At 41.6% G+C, this 19001-nt stretch overlaps 1 protein-coding gene across 1 annotated transcript; it reads left to right on the top strand.

Moving 5' to 3' along the window:
- The first annotated feature begins 2484 nt into the window (after positions 1 to 2484).
- Positions 2485 to 16551, top strand: LOC109258069 (sulfotransferase 1C2-like). The gene is given in 7 exon segments (XM_019434617.2): positions 2485 to 2635; positions 3069 to 3194; positions 9095 to 9189; positions 12910 to 13039; positions 13473 to 13567; positions 13699 to 13879; positions 16235 to 16551. Coding segments are annotated over 7 exon segments (891 nt in total). The 3' UTR covers positions 16348 to 16551.
- The last annotated feature ends 2450 nt before the right edge of the window (positions 16552 to 19001 follow it).

The following is a 19001-nucleotide window of genomic DNA, read 5'->3' as shown; positions in this document are numbered from 1 at the left end:
GCAGAGCTCCACATGGGGCTCGATCTCACGACCATGAGATCACAACCTGAGGTGAAATCAAGAGTGGGTCACTTAACCAGCTGAGCCACCCAGTCACCCCACTAACCAACTACCTTTAGGTTGAAGGTCCCCATGACCCCTTCCATGAATTTAATTCATTTGCTAGAATGGCTCATAGAACTTGGGAAAACACTTCACTTAATATATTACTGGATTACTAGAAAAGGATATAACTCAGGAACAGCCAGATGGGAAAGATGTATAGGGAAAGGTGTATGGGAAGGGGCATGAGTTTCCATGCTTTCTCCAGGGGTACCATGCTTCCAGCACCTCCACGTGTTCATCAGCTGAGAAGCTCTCTGAATCCAATCTTTTTTGGAATATGTTTATATTGTAGATTATAATTGTGTGCACCCCTCAATATAGACATATCAATATATATTTGAAAAAAACATAAAAACATAAAAATAATAATTTTTCTTCATACATTTGGGCTTATTCCAAATTTTCTGGTACATATATACACTCACAATAAAAAACAAGAGAGCTAATCTTTTTTAAAGGAATCTGGAATTTGCAGACACACACTGGCTACAACCTTGGACAACTTATTGATCATGTGACTCCCAGCTTCCTCACATTTATGAATATAAATTATAAAATCATGATATGAATTAAAAGAGAAAAGAAAAGTATATAAAAGATCTAACATAGAAGGCCTGTAAGAAATGTTAGCTCTTGAGATGCCTGGGTGGCTCAGTCAAATGTCCAACTTCAGCTCAGGTCATGATTTTCATGGTTGGTGAGTTAGAGCCCCTCATTGGACTCTGTGCTGACAGCTCAGAGCTTGGAACCTACTTCCAATTCTGTGTCTCCCTCTGTCTCTGCCCCTCTCCTACTCATGCTCTGTCTCTCACTGTCTCTCAAAAAATGAATAAACACTAAAATATTTTTTTAAAGAAATGTTAGTTCTCTTCCCACCTCCCTCTTAATGTTGATCACATGGTAATTTTGATATTATCCAAACTCTACCTTCTTTGACATATCATCAAACCAGCTGTTTCTTACACTTGAAATTTTTTTTTTGGAAATCGTTCATCTTTCATTTTCTTAAAACATAGTCTCCATTCTAAGAGATTTACCTCACTCTGAGAGTAGAGCCTTGAAAATGAGCCTTACTATGGTAGCACAAACTCCCTCTCACCCACTGCCTGGAAAGGCTGGGCCAGATTCTCTTATTCAATTTCCAGTAAGTATGGAACATTTCCTGTAAGGATGCTTTCAACTCTAAAGTCCTGGCACTGAATTTATATACAATAGTTAAATTTATGTATACAAGGAACTCATCCCAGCACATGCAAATTGAAGTGTTCAATAAATGTTAGCTTTTAAGTAATATTTAATTACTAGCAGTAGCAATAAATGTCTTCTGGGATCGCAGTAGCCAATTATTCTAGAGTAATAGTGGCCCATTCTCCTGGCTTTCTCATTTTGTGCATTTCATACATTTCTTTCAATAGAACCAAACACACAAAAAACCTGATTCAAAAAATGGGCTAAAGATTTAAATGGACATTTCTCCAAAAGAGATATATGAATGACAAATAGGCACATGAAAAGATGCTCAACATCATTAATCATTAAGGAAATGAAAATCAAAACTACATGAAATATCACCACATACCTATTAGAATGACTATTCTAGAAATTAAAAACATTTTAAACATATACTTAATAAATAAAATAAACAGAAAATAACAAATATTGTTGAAGATGTGAAGAAATTGGAACCCTTGTTCCTTTCTGGTGAGAATGTTAAATAGTATACTGTGTACTGTGGAAAACAGCATGGCAATTTCTCAAAAAATTAAACATAAAATTACCATATGATCTAACAATTCCATTTCTAGGTATATACCCCAAAGAATTGAAAGTAGGATCTTGAAGAAATATTTAAATACCCATGTTCATAACAGCATTATTCACAAAAGTCAAACATTAGAAGCAATCTAAATGTCCATACATGGATGAATGAAAAGCAAAATGTAGTTTTTGTCACACAGTGGGATGTTTTTCAGCCTCAAAAAGGAATGAAATTCTGACACATTGTACAACATGGATAAACTTTGGAGATATTATCCTAAGTAAAATAAGCCAGTCACAAAAGGACAAATATTGTATGATTCCATTCACATGAGGGACCTAGTGTAGACAAATTCATAGAAAAAGTAGAAGGGGATAGGGGAAAAGAACTATGGGGAGTTAGTGTTTAATGGTGTAGTTTCATTTTGGGAAGATTAAAAAGTTCTAGACATGGATGTTGGTGATGGCTGCACAACAATGAGAATGTACTTAATACCACTGAACTGGATACTTAAAAATGGTTAAAATGGTAAATTTTATGTTATGTGTATTTTACCGCAATTGTTTTAAAAGTCCTCTATCCTGTGCCCACAGGGACTCCCCCTCCCATTGCAAGACAGTATGGCCCTGACCACAGAGTTGAGGACACAGCTACAACTGAGAGAGGTGGCAGGGATCCCCCTGCAGGCTAGCACTGTGGACAACTGGAGCCAGATCCAGAACTTTGAGGCCAAGCCAGATGATCTCCTCATCTGTACCTACCCTAAATCAGGTGACTGTGGGGTTAGGGTACAACCAAACTTCAGCCTGTGGAGTAAGAAAGGGCTGCTCATGTCAGTTATAATCCCCCTTGATACAGTGCACTCACTCATTCAAGGAAAGCTGCTCCTTCTCGCTATTCCATGATGAGGCAATCTTGGGATGCCTAATGTCCCTGGGTTTATTAGGGTCAAGCATAATGGCTTTAGAGGACCCAGCCTGTTGTGCTCTATTATGGATTGCTCTTGGGTGACAACGTCATGCAGCTCCTTCTGTCCATAGAGACCTTGTGGGGTTTTCCCACATGGACGTTCAGGACAGGATCCTGACCTGAGGAGAGGTTGAACCAAATACCATCAATATCCACGTCCTCTTTTTCACCCAGGACACTTAAGACAGATTGTCTAACCAGTTTCTATATCTCACCCTTTCCATTTGGGCCCCAGGGACCACGTGGATTCAGGAAATTGTGGACATGATTGAGCAGAATGGAGATGTGGAGAAATGTCAGAGAGCCGTAATTCAACACCGCCATCCATTCATCGAGTGGGCTCGGCCACCCCAGCCTTCTGGTGAGAGTTCCCCCATTATTGCTATGATTCCATTCTTTCTCTTCTTTTAAGATTTTTTTTAGAGCAGTGTTAGATTTACAACAAAGTAGACTCACAGAGATTTTCCGCACATGCATAGCCTCCTCCATTATCAATATCTACCCCCTCCCCCAGATGGTGCATTTGTTTCAATTGATGAACCTACACTGACACATCATAATCACCCAAAGCCCAGTGTTTGCTCTGGATGTTGTACATTCTATGAGTTTGGACCAATGTATAATGACCTGGATCCAGCACTGTAATACCACACAGAGTAGCTCCACTGCCCTAAAAATTCTGTGCTCCACTCGTTCATCCCTCCCTCTCTCCCCAACCCTGACAACCACTAATCTGTTTACTCTTTCCAGTTTTTCCTTTTCCAGAATATCATATAGTTGGAATCATACAGTATGTGGCCTTTTTAGACAGGCTTCTCTCACTCAGCAATGTGCATTTAAGTTTCCTCCATGTATTTTCATGGCATGATAGCTCGTTTCTTTTCAGTGCTAATATTCCATTGCTTAGATGTACCACAATTTATCCATTCACCTACTGAAGGGCATTCCAGTGGCTCTCCTTATCCCTTTCTCTTCCTCTCTCTTCCTCCTTTCTCCCTCTCTGATTCTTTCTACATATTACCTAAAATTATTTGCCAAAAATGAATCTAAGTAAAAAGGAGTTGCCTTATTTTCTTCTTAAATGCTCCCTCTGACCATCACGCTATAGAACACACAGAGAAGGTAGAGAGCTATTTATGAAACAATTTGCACTCTCTCCTTTCCTTACTCCACCCATACAAAATCCCAGAGCAGCCAAGAAAGTGACAGATAATCATCAAAAATAATGCGTTTGCAGCCAACTATTTCTGTTCTGTAGGGAGACTTTTTTAGGGTAATACTCAACCTAGAATTGAGTATTCAAAACACACACACAAAAAAAAAAAAGACAAAAAGACAACCAGAACTTCTTGGAATTCAATACACTTCTTGAAATTAAAAAAAAAAAAAAAAAAAAAAAAAAAAAAGGGCAACCAGAAGGCAAAAGAAGCCATTCCAGGTAACTGGCAGCTGCTGAAAGCATGTTACAGAACAAGGATAAGAGGAAGACCTACTTTGCTATTTCAGTATTGCATAGGACAGCACAATGAAAAACTGGAAACACAACTAGCTAGAGCTGCAATATTATAAGCAGCACAACTCTAGTGTTGAACCAATTGTGGACGGAGCTACCAATGCCTTGTGATAGAGAAGTTCCTTATCTGATGCCCATCAAACCTTAAACTTGTGTCCAAGTTAGAATAGCCTTAGGTACTTTCTTGTCCTTCTGGTTCTACTTGCCTAGCCACTCAGACTCCTTTGACCCTCAATTCCTGTCTGTCTGGTTATTCACTAGCTTAGCAATCCAGTGCCTGGTCTGATCACTGCTCTGAACTACCTGTGAGTCTCTGACACTGCACGCAGAGTACTCTCTGCCTGCTTAACTGTGACCCCACTCTGTGTGTAGCCAGGGCCTTCCATTTTTGTTGGTGTCTGGTCCTTTGATCCCTTGAGTAGCAGGATGGTATAAGGAATAAAGACAACAAGGGTTTAGATCCTGATGCCATCACTCACTCAGCTCAGTGACCTTTAGCAAGTTACCTTCTCTGTGTTACAATTGTCTCCACTGCAAAATGTCAATAGAATTGGTGCCTACTTTAAAAAGTCATTGTAGGGATTAAATGAGTTAATATGTGTCAAAAGCTTAGAACAACACCTGGCACAGAGTAGATACCATTTAAGTGTTAGGTATTCCCGATCACCTCTTAGGCTAAATCCCTTGCCCCACAACGGCATGTGTTCCCTGGTCATCCAAGCCCATTTTTTTATCTTATTTCTACATTCAACCCCAGCCACTATCATCTTACCTCTGACAATCTGGGAGATTAAGGAGAGGGAAAAAAATCCTAAACATGATTTCTAGTGAGGCATTCTTGGCAGTGGGGGAGCAGAGTATCCAGCATAAGCATATGCTATTGTTAAGTCAGCATAAAAAGCAGGATAGAGCTTCTCTCAAGGCAATGCCAGTAGCTACAGAATTCAAGAAAGGATAATAACCAATAGCCCAGCATGGCACATCATACAGAAATCAAGATGGATCTTTACAAAACAAGGTGCCCTTGGGGTGCCTGGGTGGCTCAGTCAGTTAAACGTCTGACTTTGACTCAAGTTCTTGAGTTTGAACGCCACATCAGGCTCTGTGCTGACAGCTCAGACCCTGGAGCCTGCTTCGGATTCTGTGTTTCCCTCTCTCTCTCTGCCCCTCCCCTGTTCTCTCTCTCAATCTCTCTGTCTCTCTCAACAATAAATAAATAATTTAAAAAAAAAACAAGGTGCCCCATGTCCAAAGATGTGATAAACACTGAAAAGGGTTATGGTCTTTCCAGCTATAAACAGACAGAGGCTGGGTGAAGACTCAGCTAGGCAGTAGTTTTATTTAAGAGCAGATGGTCCCTGCCACCTGAGGTGAGGGCTACCATTAGGAGGGTAATATGGTTGCTGAAATAGACTGATGGGTGTTGGTCAAGTATACCAACCACCCTCAGAGGGTTCAAGAGTGAGCGGACACTCCTGGATGTAATGGAAGTTTGTGTCCCGCATGGTCAGTCTCCCTCCCAGGAGCCCTCCTACTCTCCCACCAACTCCTAGCAACAGAGCTGTTTGACATCTAAAGCATTGCATATATGACCTAATAAAAGCAAGGCCGGGAAGAATTTGAAAAGGTGCATGTGTGTGTGTGTGTGTGTGTGTGTGTGAGAGAGAGAGAGAGAGAGAGAGAGAGAGAGAGAGAGAGAGAACTGTATATAGGTGAGATCTAGAAATAACTCCTACAGCTCAACAAGAACTTATACTACAGGCCCTGGGCTGCATATATGACTCCATACCTCCACTTGCCTTCAATAGTTCATGGTCCAATGGAGGAGGCAAAGGCAGACCATATGATGACAAGGAGTGGGTATGTTGGGTAGAGGTTAGCATAGGACACCATCAGCAGGGTGAAGAACGTGCCTGAAAACCAATGCCTGGAGAAGCTGACACCTGCAATGACAAGCTGCTACTGCTGCTGTTGCTGTGTTTTTCCTGCCAGACTGCAAGCTTCTCATGCAGATGATGAGGGCCAAAAATTACTCCATTGGCCCTCTTCTTCCACGGGGCAGGCTCGGGAATGACTTTATGACCTGAGGTGTGTGTTCATGGACACTCTCCCCTGCCCTTCTCACCCCCTGAGGCTGAGCACTCATGGCAGAGTGCCCAGGAAATGAGACCACCCCAACCAGCTCTCCTGAAGCACTGATAAGAGACAGAGAGAGAGAGAGAAGGAGAAAACATATAATTTACTTGAATCTGTGAAATAAAACATGGGTGGAATGCTCCATGTAAAGCCCTAAACCTGCAGAATCTCTGTCTATTGTAAGGATTCTTTGGGAGCAAAGTTTGAAGCTGGAGCTAGGTCAAGCCTGCTGGGAGGGTTGCATGTAAGAGGATGAAAACCCAAGACTACCAGCCCCCTTCCCACACAGGGGTCATTGAGCCCAGGATCTGAGGGGCAAACATTCTCAGGTCATCACAACCTTATCTTCTTCTTCCTTCTCACCTCCCTGTCTTGCAAGTCCCTCTACACTTGGGCCCCTGGGGAGCCTTCTTAGTTTCTTGCGAGATTGGTTATGCATTTAAAGGATGTTTGTGGTGTTTTAATCAGATTTTACAGGTGCTTTACAACAGAAGAGGTCTTCATAGTGTCTGGAACACTATATTGCTAGCAGTGGAAGTGTCTGGAGAGACTCTAAAAAGTGACTGGGACGAACCAGGTGCCCAGAGATATAGGCAAGGAAGACAAGAGACCTGGAGAAGCAGAACAAGTGTAAATAACTCTGAAGGGTAACATGTGAGCAGGAGACACGATGGAAGCTGAGGAAAGGAGCTAGACGCAGGACAATTTCACAGTCTTGCTAAGGAATATGGGCTTTAACTATAGACCAGTAGCTTGCTAATTTTTCTTTTCAGTACCAGAATTTTTTTTAATTATTGGGACCATATGAATCAATAATTCCACCTCTGCGTATATTCCCTAAAGAATTAAAGACAGAGACTAGAGAAGCATCATTCATAGAAGCATCATTCACAATAGCCGAGGATGGAAGAAACCCAAGTGTCCAGGACAGATGAATGGATGAGTAAAATGTGATACATACATGCAATGAAAGATTATTCAGTCTTAAAAAGGAAGGAAATTCTGATACCTGCTACAACAAGGATGAACCTTAAGGACATTATGCTAAGTGGAATAAGCCAGTCACCAAAAAAAGACAAACACTGTATGATTCCACTTATATTAGGTATCCACAGGAGTCAAATTCATAGAATCAGAAAGAATGGTGGCTGCCAGTGCTGGGGAAGGGTGGAATGGGGAGTTAGTGTTTAAAAGGTACAGTGTTTAAGCAGATTGGTTGCACAACAACATGAATGCAATTAGCACTACTGAACTGTTCTCTTTAAAAGAGTTAAGATGGAAAATTTTACTTTACGTGTATCTTGCCACAAGTTTTAAAAAAAATTATTAGGGGTTCAAAACATATAAAATAAGCAAAACCAAAGATGACCAGAATGAAACACATCCTTTCAACTCCACCTTGAATCCCCTACCTCAAACACATAGCTTGGGGAGCAAGTGTGAAAAACCACCGTTAGTATAGAAGGTTTCCAAACAGAAGAGGCACATGGTCTGAGCTGCTCAAAAGCAGCAGCACTCTCCCCAGTCTCCGTGTGTTCACCAACCCAGAAGCTCTCCAAACCCCAGACTTTAGGGACTTAATGGAGGCTTCATCGTGCAGGTATGATCTATCACTTACTCCATTTTCAGCCCTTCCTCCCTCTCTGGAGAATGGGGGATAGGGCTGAAAATTCCAAGCTTCTAATCATGGCTGGTCTTGCTGGTGACCAGCCTCCATCCAGGAGCCCACTTAGAGTCAGCTCATTAGAACAGGACACCCTGGGGTGCTTGGGTGGTTCTGTTGGTTAAGCATCCAACTTCAGTTCAGGTCATGATCTGACACCTCATGAGTTCAAGCCCTGCATTGGGCTCTGTGCTGACAGCTCAGAGCCTGGGGCCTGCTTCCAATTCTGTGTCTTCATCTCTCTCTCTGCCCCTTCTTTGCTCATGCACTTCCTCTCTCTCTCTCTCTCTCTCTCTCTGTCTCTCTCAAAAATAAATAATCATTAAAAAAACTTTTTTCAAAAAGAAGGGCACCCTTATCACCCAGGATATTATAGGGGTTTCAGGAATTCTGTGCCGAGAAGCAGAAGCAGAGACAAATATAAATTTTCTATTATCTCACATCCCTTACGTCAGTCTAACACAATGATTGCACAGAGCAAGTGTCTAGTCAGTGTTTTAGAGGACAGAGTGGAAATCACAACTCATGTGACAAGTACATATGTTTTTAGAGATGAAACAAGTGACTAGCACATGGGCCAAGTACATGGGCAGCCTGTTGCAGACACGCAGGGGTGGGCACTGGCTGGGAGGCAAGAGAGGCCTGCACTCTGGTTCCCCCTGGCTCTGCTACAATAAGAACTCACTTGTCCCTTCTCAGCTTCTGTCTCCACATCCTAGAAGTGACAGAGTAAATTAATCTAAGCTCCCTTCCAACTCTCAAGCTGTTTGAGTCTACAGAAGTGATGGTAAAATAAATAATCTTATTATGAAATCCCAAAGGAAGTCAAGAGATAAGCAGAAAGATGGGGGTGGGGGGGTGATGGGACATTCTGGACAGAGCCAAGAATATAAGTTCCCCCATGCAGTACTTGTATTACACAGATGTTTCCTCTTGATTTACTTCAAAGGGGTGGAAAAAGCCAAAGCAATGCCCTCTCCACGGATACTAAGGACTCACCTTCCAGTTCAGCTCTTGCCTCCATCTTTCTGGGAAAATAACTGCAAGGTAAGACAGCAATAGCTTCCCTGGGGACAGGCGGGAAGACTAACCCTCCTGAGAGCAAATCCGCCAGACCCTAACTCACAACACTGCCATCATGTTTACTTCTCCGCTATCTCTGCAGTATTGCTGTTGATCAGCAATAAGAGAAAATGTAAAGTTCTATACTCAGCAGGATATTCACCTGAATGTTTTCAAATAAGATGTGGATTGTTTGAAGGTACAGACGAATTTTTGGAGAGAACAAGAGATAGTGAGTGTCCACAGTTGATCCAAGGGTGTGGGCAATGGAATTCTCATAATAGAGGACAGAAGAAAAAGTGAGGAGAAAAAAACCCTGATGATTGTTTAAAAGGGTAAATAGATGGAGCAGTGTTTCTTGAGGGGAGCAGTTGGCCTTAACCTCTAGTAAACTCTGGGCTCTTAGCTTTACTGCTTCTGGGACTTTATTTATTCTGTATTCAGCGTCTAATCAGTTCCTGGCACATAGAGGACATTCAAAATGTGTTTGCTGAATGAATAACAAATGGATTAGGTCAAGGAAAGAAACTAAGGTGTCAGCCAGCGATGTTAAGGAAGTTTTCTCAAAGGTGGGAATGAAGGGAACAAAGGGCTAGGAAGGGTGTATTTCTAGGGAACAATAGCGATTATGTGGGTCCTTTCAGTAAAGTTATATAAGGGAACAAGAACCTCCATTTCTGGGATTATGTTAAGACTAAACACCCTGAAACCTCTTGTATAAAACACTTAGCAATTACACATAACAAATGACAGGTTTCCTTGTAAATGTGTAACTGAGATCCAGATACAGTTGAGGAAATCCCTCAGTCCCACAATGAAGAGGGCACTGGAACTCAGAGAGGTCACTGACACCGTAGCTGTCCTGTGGGTATTTGATGACCTGGAGAATGCAGCAGCGTGAGTTTCAATGGCTGCACAGGGGCAAATCCCAGAGCAGAAGGAACCAGAAAAGTAAGGAGCCCAAGCTGGGACAGCTGAAGGGCTTCACTGTCAATGGACAGAAGTCTCTCTGTGTTGACCTGGGCTCTCAGCTTCCCTAAAAATGTGTGGCCACATTTTGAAGGTCTCCTCTTCAAAGGAGGAAATTCAAGCTGCACTTCTTGCATTGTCCAAGAAGCCCCATGCTGAGAAACTGTATAAGGTGGTTCCATTGGTGGCATCCCCAGGATGACCAGCAAACACAAACATGGGATGGTCGGGGGGAGGGGGGCATACCTTCTGCTTGCAGTGCTCCGTCTTGAGTCGACCATCTCACATTACAAAATATACAAAGGAACAAGCTAAAAATATATTAAAAACCAACCAAACAAATAAACTGAACAACAACAACAACAACAACAAAAGGAACAAGCCAGCAAGAGAAAGAGTCTGCAGAAAGAACAAACAGCAGGGTTGGACCTCAAGGACTTCAGATATCAAAATGACCAGATATAGAAATATAAGTTGTGTAAGAAAATTGAAAGATTGAATCAAAAATCAAAGAAGGGAATAAGATGCTATTTTTAAAGCATAATTTTTATTAAGTTAAACAAATAATCAGGATTTCTGTGACTGAAACAATATATAAGCATCTGCTATAAAAATCCAACCAAAGCTCTCTGATTTGCCAACATCTGCGGTGGCTCTCTCACATGGACCTGGGAGGGCACAGCACGTGGTGCCTCCGAGGGGCCGCCGAGGCCCCGGAAGGGCCAGGGCGCCTGGGCTAGCTGCAGCAGGGTGGCCACGGGGACAGAGAGACCGCCGTGGGTGAGAGAGGAGGCGCCCCGTCCCACTTCATCTCCCCACTTGCTTCTGGGTCCTCTGCCTGCGGGAGGGTATCCGCTCCTGCTGTGCACTAGGACCCCATCGCGAATCTGCGCCTGCAGGACTGACCCTCACAAGCCAAGCCTTCCTCTCTCCCTCTCGCTGTCTCCGGGTTTGTGGCCTTAAGCTCCATCACCATGGTCTCTGCTTTCGGATAAAAACCACCAGCGTTAGAAAGATGGTGTTCCTCAGACCTGAACCACGACCCCAAAACTGGAAGTAGAACCCAAGCCCTGACAATCAAATTTCTTGTCAGTGTTTGTGGGATGTGAGATTGCCACAGAAATAGCTTTTGTCGCCACTTATTGTCATGCACCTTCCAAAAAATGTGTTATTAATTACCTGTGGCTATTTCACACTGTTACTTAGTCCCTTTCTTTCTAGCCCTTTCAATTTCTGAACTAAAAAAAGCTAATAATACACTCACACACACAAATTCAACAACAGGTGAAGTGCAGAACGGACACCACAAAAGAGAGAATAAATGAACTTGGTGGGGGAAATGGGATGAAGTTTTGAGGAGGGAAGGGAGAGCCTTGTGGCTGGAAGTGAGAAATAAGATAGGAAGATTAATTAAATGATTAGCCAACCAGAAATTAAAAAGCCTAAGAATTCAAGTGGATTTTTTTTTTAAACTTCTCACGCCTAGGAAGCACCAGGGTCAGTCAGGAGGCAGAGGGAGCAAGGGTAACATGTGGTCAAGAGCCTTTATTCTGGTTTCCGAAGGAAGGAATGGGTGAGGCAGGTAAGCAGGTTTAGGATTGGGTAGTTTGGATGATTTCTGCAGTCTCTGGGGCAAAAGGGATGATGCTTCTGCTTTTGTGGTCCTGGCCCTGGGGTGATTAGAGCAGATGGATAGTGGCACAGAGTGTGAGAGCCCAATAAGGGAGGTGTTTGAGATGTAGGCTCCAGACTGGTGGAGTGATAAGTGAGCGTGCTTGTGAGTTGTTACTATCTCTAGTAACCTGCTAAACCTGGCAGGGGCAGTCCATCCAAGGTTAGCAAAGCCCCAGGATGTCAAAGCATCAGAATATAGGAAGTAGCACTACTGACGTTTTGGGCCAGATAATTCTTTTGGGTGGAGAGGCAGGGGGCTGCCCTGTACACTGTAAAATGTTGAGCAACATCCCTAACCTCTACTCATTAGATGCCAGTAGCACTGCCACCCCCTGTTGTGACAACAAAAAATACCTCCAGACATTGCCAAATGTCCCCCAGTAGGCAAAATCATTCCTAGTTGAGAACTGTTTTAGGGTAAAAACAAACAAACAAACAAACAAACAAACAACATTGAAATGACTAGTTATGGATCTAAGGTGACCAGTCAATGAGACCAGCTCAGGATTGATGCTGTCAGAATGTGAGTTGAGTACTTAGCAATCATTAAAGGTCATATTTGGTTAAAGTGAAAGGCTGGGAGGGTAGGAGACAAGGTTGTGGTCAAAATGAAACCTAAACAGGATGCTTTGTAGGGCAAGACCTGAAGTGATTCAAGATGAAAATAATAGAGTTGATGAGAACAGGAAAGAAATAAGACCGAGACGTCATCCTGCTTCTCCGGGAAACTGAGATGAGATGTTGGGAGGATCATCAGCACATGCATGTGGTAGTTTCTGTGTGACGGGAGGTCATAGTTGCTAGAGAATGATTGGACTCTGACACTAAAGGGGCAAGCAAGAATCAGGCTACTTAACAGGACTGAGTTTGGATAAAGAGGACAATCAGCAGAGAAGCAGGGGACAGCCAGAGGAGGAAGAGGTCATGGCCAAGTTGAACTGTCAGCACAGGAGAGCTGAGGCAGGTGTGTGTGGCCACCATTGGCATGGCTCAAACTGAGTGAATTCTGTGAAAATTCACTTTTCATACCATCTTTTACCCTCCTCTATTGTCACCCCAAAATTCCTTTATGTAGCTTGAAATGCCAAAGACTGCATGGTTTCCTACTACCATTTTCAAAGGATGAATCAAATGCTTCCTGACCCTGGCACCTGGGAAGAGTATTTTGAAACCTTCATCAATGGGAAAGGTAAAGGATAATCCTTCACATCTTTGGGTTCCCAATCCAGGTATCTAGGAATCATTTGATTCCTTAGAAGGTTGTGTTCCTCCTTATATGTGTCCTACCTCAGACTGGGACTGAGAAGGGCAGGCTGCCTGAGCTCAGAGTGAATACCCATAGTCCCAGCAAATATCTCTCACCCAATTTGAAAGCCTTTACCCCAGGTTACCTGACGCATAGAGTCATCCCCATTCCAAAGAGTATCCTTGTTCCAATATCAGGGCATATGTGATTATACACAATAAATATGAATCCATTTTAGGTAGCATGTTGGGATAAATTACCCCAGGGCTATACCATACAATATCACCCTCTAAGTCAAACAGATCAGGACTCAGCATATATCTGGGACTTTGGGTGATCCTTATGTAGAGTGTTATGTTTCTTGTGTCTGTTGCAGTGGGCTGGGGTTCCTGGTATGACCATGTAAAGGGATGGTGGGAGATGAAAGACAGATACCAGATTCTCTTCCTCTTCTTTGAGGACATAAAACGGGTGAGTAATGGCCCTTCAGAAAAATCATTCTAGGCTCTTTCAGGGCTGCACCTCTGGGAGGGACACCCTGAAGAATTTATGTGTGTCCTGATACCATCTTGCATTCCAATGCAATGTTACCCTCACCACAGGACCCAAAGCAAGAAATTCAGAAAGTGATGCAGTTCATGGGAAAGAGCTTGCATGAAACAGTGCTAGATAAAATTGTCCAAGAGACATCATTTGAGAAAATGAAAGAAAATCCCATGACAAATCGATCTACAGTTCCCAAATCCATCCTGGACCAGTCCATTTCCCCCTTCATAAGAAAAGGTGTGTGTGGCCTCAAATACTATATAAATATAAGTATAAACCAAACACTCAGTTTGTCTAGTAATATCTGTCTGCCTCTTATCAAGAAGATGTTAGGGTTTTTTTTTTTTAATTTTTTTCTTTAAAATTTATTTCTTATTGAGAGACAGACACAGAGTGTGAGTGGTGGGGGGGGGGGGTAGAGAGAGGGGGAGACACAGAATGCGAAGCAGGCTCCAGGCTCTGAGCTGTCAGCACAGAGCCCGATGTGGAGTTCCAACTCACAAACTGCGAGATCATGACCTGAGCCAAAGTCATTGGCTCAACCAACTGAGCCACCCAAGTGCCCCAAGAAGATGTTAGGTTTTATTAATTTCAAGACAATACACTTAGCCTATTAAAAATAATATGCCACTAATAAGGTGGGGATTTAATCTTGTTACAGAAGAGAGCTCTCTGGGGTATTTGGTTGTAAGAAACGGGTTTGTTAGGAGAAGTCAGGCAGAGGTATAAGAGAAATGCAGTCTTGCAGGTAGTTAAGAGCAAGAGCCACCATTGGTCTAGACCTTGTGGGGATCCCTGGATCTCAGAGTAAGAGCCTCAGCAGCAGGAGGGTACAGCTTTTTGCTAGAAAGCTTCATCCCTTACAGGACTCAGCTGCCCTTCACATATCTGCTAGGAGTGCTTTCCTCCACTGACCAGCTTCCTGTCACTCTGCCCATTACACTTCTACTTTATAGCTTCTGCTGACTCGGCTTCTTCTCATATGTTGGTCTTTATTTATTATTAAATTATTTTTTATGTTGATTTACTTTTGAGAGTAAGAGAGACAGAGGGAGAGTGGCGGAGGGGCAGAGAGAGAGGGAGACACAGAATCTGAAGCAGACTTCAGGCTCTGAGCTATCAGCACAGCTGGTCTTGATGATGGCCCACACATGGGCCATCATGACTTCCAACTATCACTGCTACTGAGCACTGCTTCATTGTCTTAATTTTTTAGTTCTACTTCCCAAAACAGGAATTCTAATTGGCTCCAGCTAATATTTTTTGAGGAAAAAAAGCCTTATCATTTTTTATTTAAAAAGTAATATATATCATTGTAAAAAAAAATTAGATCAATATGGAATTGCATTTTTAATGAAAAAAATTTTTTTCTTCACCAAAACCCTGCCCCCCAGAAGTAGCCACCAGTAGTATGGCTCCCTTTCTATTTAAGAACACAGACTTCTTTTGCACAACAGAGGAACCATGGTATACTACTGCTTTGCAACTTTTCTTCTTTTTTTAATTTATTACTTTATTTTGTTGCATTTTTGGATTTACAGCATCATCCCATGCTAGTACAGCAAACCAAAAAATGCCATTCCTTTTCTCTTCAGATAATCAATGGTGAAGATTTGGCAAGTAGCCCTTCTTCAGATCCAGACAAACTTATCTTTCTATACACCTTCCTTCCCTCAGGCTCATACATATGCAAACAAAAATATAGAACATGGTGAAGGCTAAAACCCAAATGTGGTCATACTTCACACCTTCATTTGCCAGAATATAAGACATCCCTCCAGAGCAAGGCATGTAGGTCCATATAGCTCACTGTTTTTAGTGGTCTCATGTTATGCCGAAGCATGGATGCATCATAACTCATTCAACTATTCCCCTAGTGAAAGATACCACAGTTTGTTTTTTTTAATATTTTATCTTTATGAATAATGTTATAGTAAACATCTTTGTATGCACGTTATGTCCTGATGCTTTTATTTCTGTTGCACAAATTTTCAGAAGAGGCACTGCGGAGATATAGAGTATTTCCCCTTTTTAACGTTATTTTAGTAGTTACTAGTTGGTGAAAAAGCTCATACATATCCAGTGTCTCAATGACATTTTTCCCAAAAGTTATTTCTTTTTAATTGAGAAGTAACTTACCAAAAAATTCAAACTCTGAAATATGCAGTTCAATATATTAAAAAATGTATACACCCATATAACCAGCACCCCAGTTAATCTCTACCCTCAGATACAACCACCGTTCTAATTTCTATCACTACAGATTGATTTTGCCCGTTCTTAGACTGCATATAAATGAAATCATACAGTATGTACCTTCTTGTGTGTTGTGTCTATCACTCAGTGTAACGTCTGAGATTCCTCCATTGGTCTGTGTCATTTCTGTGCAGTGGTCCATTATGTGAATATATCACAAGTGAGGCCAAGCACCAGCACCTTTGCGGCAATTATCCACTCTAGCTAAGAGTCCACCCCCTGTGCAGAGCATGCTAGGGTCCTTCTTAGATCAGAGGGCTGCAGGTGGAAGTGTAGGCATCGATGGGGAGGGGGAGAAAGGCAAACGTGTTGTCGAGCTTGGTTTTCCTCTTCTAGGAACTGTGGGGGATTGGAAAAACCACTTCACTGTGGTTCAGAGTGAAAGATTTGATGAAATCTACAGACAAAAGATGGAAGGAACCTCAATAAATTTCTGCATGGAACTCTGAACAAGATGTACATAGAAAGGTAGATGACAAGAATGGGGAAGCTATCTTCAATCCTTCAGTCAAGCCCAAAGAATCTCTGAAAGCATATTGTAAAAATATACAATTGTGGTACCACTGTCTCTGTGATTATTACCAACCTCATTTTTCAAAAGGATTATGTCTAATGCTTATTTTCTCAACCATCCTTTCCAAAGTAAGAAATAAAATGGCTTAATAAATAAAATAAAATAAAATAAAATAAAGTAAAACAAAACAAAACAAAACAAAGTAAAATAAAATAAAATAAAATAAAATAAAATAAAATAAAATAAAATATAAAATAAAGACTTGAATACTGCAAAGATTTTTTTTTAGGTCTCCATTATTCTGGAAAGTGCATCCTAGTTTTCTAGTGTGTAATATAAAATACCTTGGGTGTAAATATGCAAATACTAGGTTATATCTATGTTGAAAATATGAAATCACTGATATCTCTCCCAGTCATTCAAGAAACTCCAGCTGTGCTAGGTTCTGGGGTTCCACCTGATTAGCATGGAAGGGACACTTTGAGGGTAGTCTTGATGCAGCCAGCCCTGAGAAAACATGTCCAGAGTGTCAGTTAATCTCTACCCTTGGATAAAACCACCATTCTAATTTCTGTCAGCACAGATTGACTTTGCCTATTCTTGGACTTCATATAAATGAAATCGTACAGTATGTACCTGCTTGTGTCTGGTGTCTATCACTCAATGTAACATTTGAGATTCCTCCATTGGCTTGCATCAGTAGTTCACTGCTTTTCACTTCTGTGCAGTAGTCCATAATGCGAATATATCTGGTGAGAAAGAAAAGGGAAGGGCATGGAGGGGGATGCCAGATGACCAAAACCTAATTAGGAGTCATAGCGTGCTTAATTACAGAAACAGGAAGTTGAAGGGTGTCCACTTGGGAGCCTGAGTCATATCCTGCTAAAAGCAGAAAACGGGAGATAGCATCAGCAAAGTCAGCCCAGGCATGGTTGTCAGATTTAGAGATAGTCTCAACCGCAATGCTGTGGCCACTGAGGGCTTGCATAACCAAGATGCAAGACCTTTTCACTGGTTTCCCATATTTTACCCCACCTGTAGCCCTCTTGCTCCACATTTATTTGTCAATTTACTTGTTATATCTCGTACTTGATCATAAATTCTTTAGCACTTGGTTCCACGTCTTATTCAACATTTTACTCCCAATACGTAATGCAATGCAAGGTACATAACAAGTGTCCACCAAGTATATAGTGAATAAGCAAATGAATGCATAGATGAATGACTATAGGAAGGTGGGCACATTTCATATCACAGATTCCCAACTTTTAGTCCCAACTAGTGGCATTCCAAAGCTGAGGGCAACAGGAGCAGTTTACCTGGCGAGAAGGCAATAAGAGTTTGATTTAAGCCAACTAAAATTGACTGTTTTTTATAATCACCCTCCTCTGGCAGTTCTAAACAATATCAGTGATAAATATTCCAGTGGGGGGCAAAAGGCCATCTTCTGTTAGCCCTAAATTCTAAACAATTGCTTGGTTACTACTAAATTTTAATCATATGTATGTAAGTTCAAATTAGCATCTTTTTCCTGTGTAAAAAAAGTTATTTATATCCCTCATATTTGGCAATTTTAGATTTTAATTTTTTGCGATTTGGTTTCATGTCTACTTACCTCTGTATGGAAGTTAATTCAGAGAACACCCAAGTATACAGCCAGCCTCTGTAACTGACACACAGATGCAGTGATGCCTGCTTCCTTTCAGGGTAAGTTCATAACGGTTCAGAATCCTTCAAACTCACTTCAAGTACAATTTGTGTCCCTGTTGTATATGAATATTCCTGTTTCAACAGTAGTAGATTCAGAACAATGATAGCACAGTAATTATAAAAACAAAAATGCAAATTTTTAGTTTCTTCAATTCTGACATTCTATGTGACTGCTTGGGGTTTTGTAGTCATAATTCAGTGAAATTTAAATAAGTGAAAATAAGGGCATCTGAGTGGTTCAGTTGGTTAAGCATCAGACTTCAGCTCAGGACATGATCTCACAGTTTGTGGACTCGAGCCCCATATCAGGCTCTGTGCTTACAGCTCAGAGCCTGGAGCCTGCTTCAGATTCTGTGTCTCCCTCTCTCTCTGCCACTCTCCCACTCACACGCTTTCTCAAAAACAAATAAACATTAAAAAAATTTTAAAGAAGTGAAAACAGAAAGGTATTAATTTTTCGCTTAGTAAGTGCAAAGTTTTGTTGTTACAGGAAATAGCTCACTGATATTTTTAAATTTTTTAAGTTTTTATTTATTTTTGAGAGAGAGAGCATGGGGGAGGAGCAGAGAAAGAGGCCAACAGAGGATCTGAAGCAAGCTCCGCACTGAGAATGGAGAGCCCAATGTGGGGCTCCAACTCATGAAACATGAGATAATGACCTAAGCCAAAGTCAAACACTTAACCTACTGAGCCACCCAGGTGCCCCACTGATTTTGAATAATATCTTTAAAATGGAAATTTACTCTCTAATGATTAGTAGTAACCAAGCAAGAATGAAGAATGAATCAAGAAAATGAAATATTACATTAGTGGTATGATTTAGTAAACAAATGGCACATGAAATGTAGGTCATGTTTAGGCAAAGCTCTTCTTGTCCGC

Source organism: Panthera pardus, unplaced genomic scaffold (genome assembly GCF_024362965.1).
Source record: "Panthera pardus isolate Hobbes unplaced genomic scaffold, ASM2436296v1 HiC_scaffold_25, whole genome shotgun sequence".
NCBI classification, from domain to species: Eukaryota; Metazoa; Chordata; class Mammalia; order Carnivora; family Felidae; genus Panthera; species Panthera pardus.
Note: the sequence above shows the minus strand (reverse complement) of the source record. Positions and strands in the feature narration are given on the sequence as shown.